This window comes from Silene latifolia, chromosome Y (assembly GCF_048544455.1).
Source record: "Silene latifolia isolate original U9 population chromosome Y, ASM4854445v1, whole genome shotgun sequence".
Classification (NCBI taxonomy): Eukaryota; Viridiplantae; Streptophyta; class Magnoliopsida; order Caryophyllales; family Caryophyllaceae; genus Silene; species Silene latifolia.
This window is the reverse complement of record NC_133538.1, coordinates 193809103-193810489: the sequence shown is the minus strand read 5'-3', so window position 1 is coordinate 193810489 and position 1387 is coordinate 193809103. Positions and strand designations below refer to the sequence as shown.

The 1387-nt window shown below is 43.8% G+C and overlaps 1 protein-coding gene across 1 annotated transcript; it reads right to left on the bottom strand.

Annotated features, from left to right (window-relative positions):
• Positions 1-329: 329 nt before the first annotated feature.
• Positions 330-1001, bottom strand: LOC141629719 (uncharacterized). The gene has a single exon (XM_074442680.1). The coding sequence runs from the start codon at positions 999-1001 to the stop codon at positions 330-332; it is 672 nt and encodes a 223-aa protein (XP_074298781.1).
• Positions 1002-1387: the final 386 nt, after the last annotated feature.

Sequence of the window (1387 nt, the reverse complement as noted above, 5' to 3'; positions counted from 1 at the left end):
AGGCCATGTTTGGTTTTGAAAGCTGTTTTCTACTCATCACCTTCTCTTATTCTCACCTGATGATACCCTTGCCTGAGATTTATCTTTGAAAAGATCTGAGCCCCACTGAGCTCATCCAACATGTCATCTAGTCTTGGAATAGGGAACTTGTACTTGACTGTGATGTTGTTTATAGCCCTACTATCAGTACACATCCTCCAAGTTCCATCTTTCTTAGGTACCAGTAAAGCAGGCACTGCACATGGACTCAGTGATTCCCTCACAAATCCCTTTGTCATTAATTCCTCAATCTGATGTTGTAGTTCCTTGGTTGCTGTGGGATCACATCTTTAAGCTGGCTTGTTAGGGAGCACAGAACCAGGTACAAGGTCTATGTGATGTTCAATTCCTCTCAGGGGTGACAAACCATTAGGTAACTCAGCTGGAAAAACCTCCTTGTATCTCTGAATCAGAGGTTGAACCTCTGCAGGCACATCATTACTCTCCTTGATGTTGATTTCCCTTGATAGAAGGAATAACACAGGTTGTTCTTGCCCTAGCTCTTGGATCATAGCTGCCTTAGATAGAAACAATACTCCATTAATCTCCTCAGGCATATTAGGACTTCCATATCCTCTCTGGTTTGGTGGTAAGGGAGTAAGGGTGACTTTTTTTCCATTATGCTTGAAGACATAAACATTTTCCTTTCCCTGGTGGATGGTGTTCCTGTCAAATTCCCAGGGTCTTCCTAACAGTAGATGGCAGGCATCCATAGGGACCACATCGCACAATACTTCATCCTTGTACACCTTTCCAATTGAAAAAGGAACAATGCACTGCTTGTCAACTCTTACTTCAGTCCCTTTGCTTAACCATCTTAGCTTGTATGAACTGGGGTGTTCCTGGGTAGGCAAACTCAACTTGCTGACCATAATGGTGGAAGCTACATTGGTACAGCTACCTTCATCAATGATCAAATTACATACCCTCCCTTGGACAGTGCACCTACTCCTGAATATCATGGACCTCTGATCAGCTTCTAGAGGAGCTGGCTGGGAGTGTATAACCCTCCATAGGACCAAACTGTGCCCTGTGTCAGGGTGAGCCACAACTTATCCTTGATCAGTTTCTTTCTCAGCTTCCATTTCTCCTGAGACTAGTGTCTCATCTTCCTCATACTCAACTAGACCTTCCCTCTCCCACTCCTCAATCTCCATAGCTGTGAGAGCTCTGTTAGAAGGACAGTCCTTCTTAAAATGGCCAAAACCTTAGTATTGAAAGCACTTGATCTTATCCTTGGATAAAGATGGGTTGGCTTTGGGATACATGCGTGCCTTTCCTTTGTCTACTGTGGGTTGGGTAGCTGGTTTAGGTATCTCAGTAATTTTGACACCAGTATAAGGCTTGA

What these genes read in the sequence shown, in the direction of transcription:
- LOC141629719 (XM_074442680.1), bottom strand. Translation starts at nt 1,001, where the DNA reads ATGATATTCAGGAGTAGGTGCACTGTCCAAGGGAGGGTATGTAATTTG.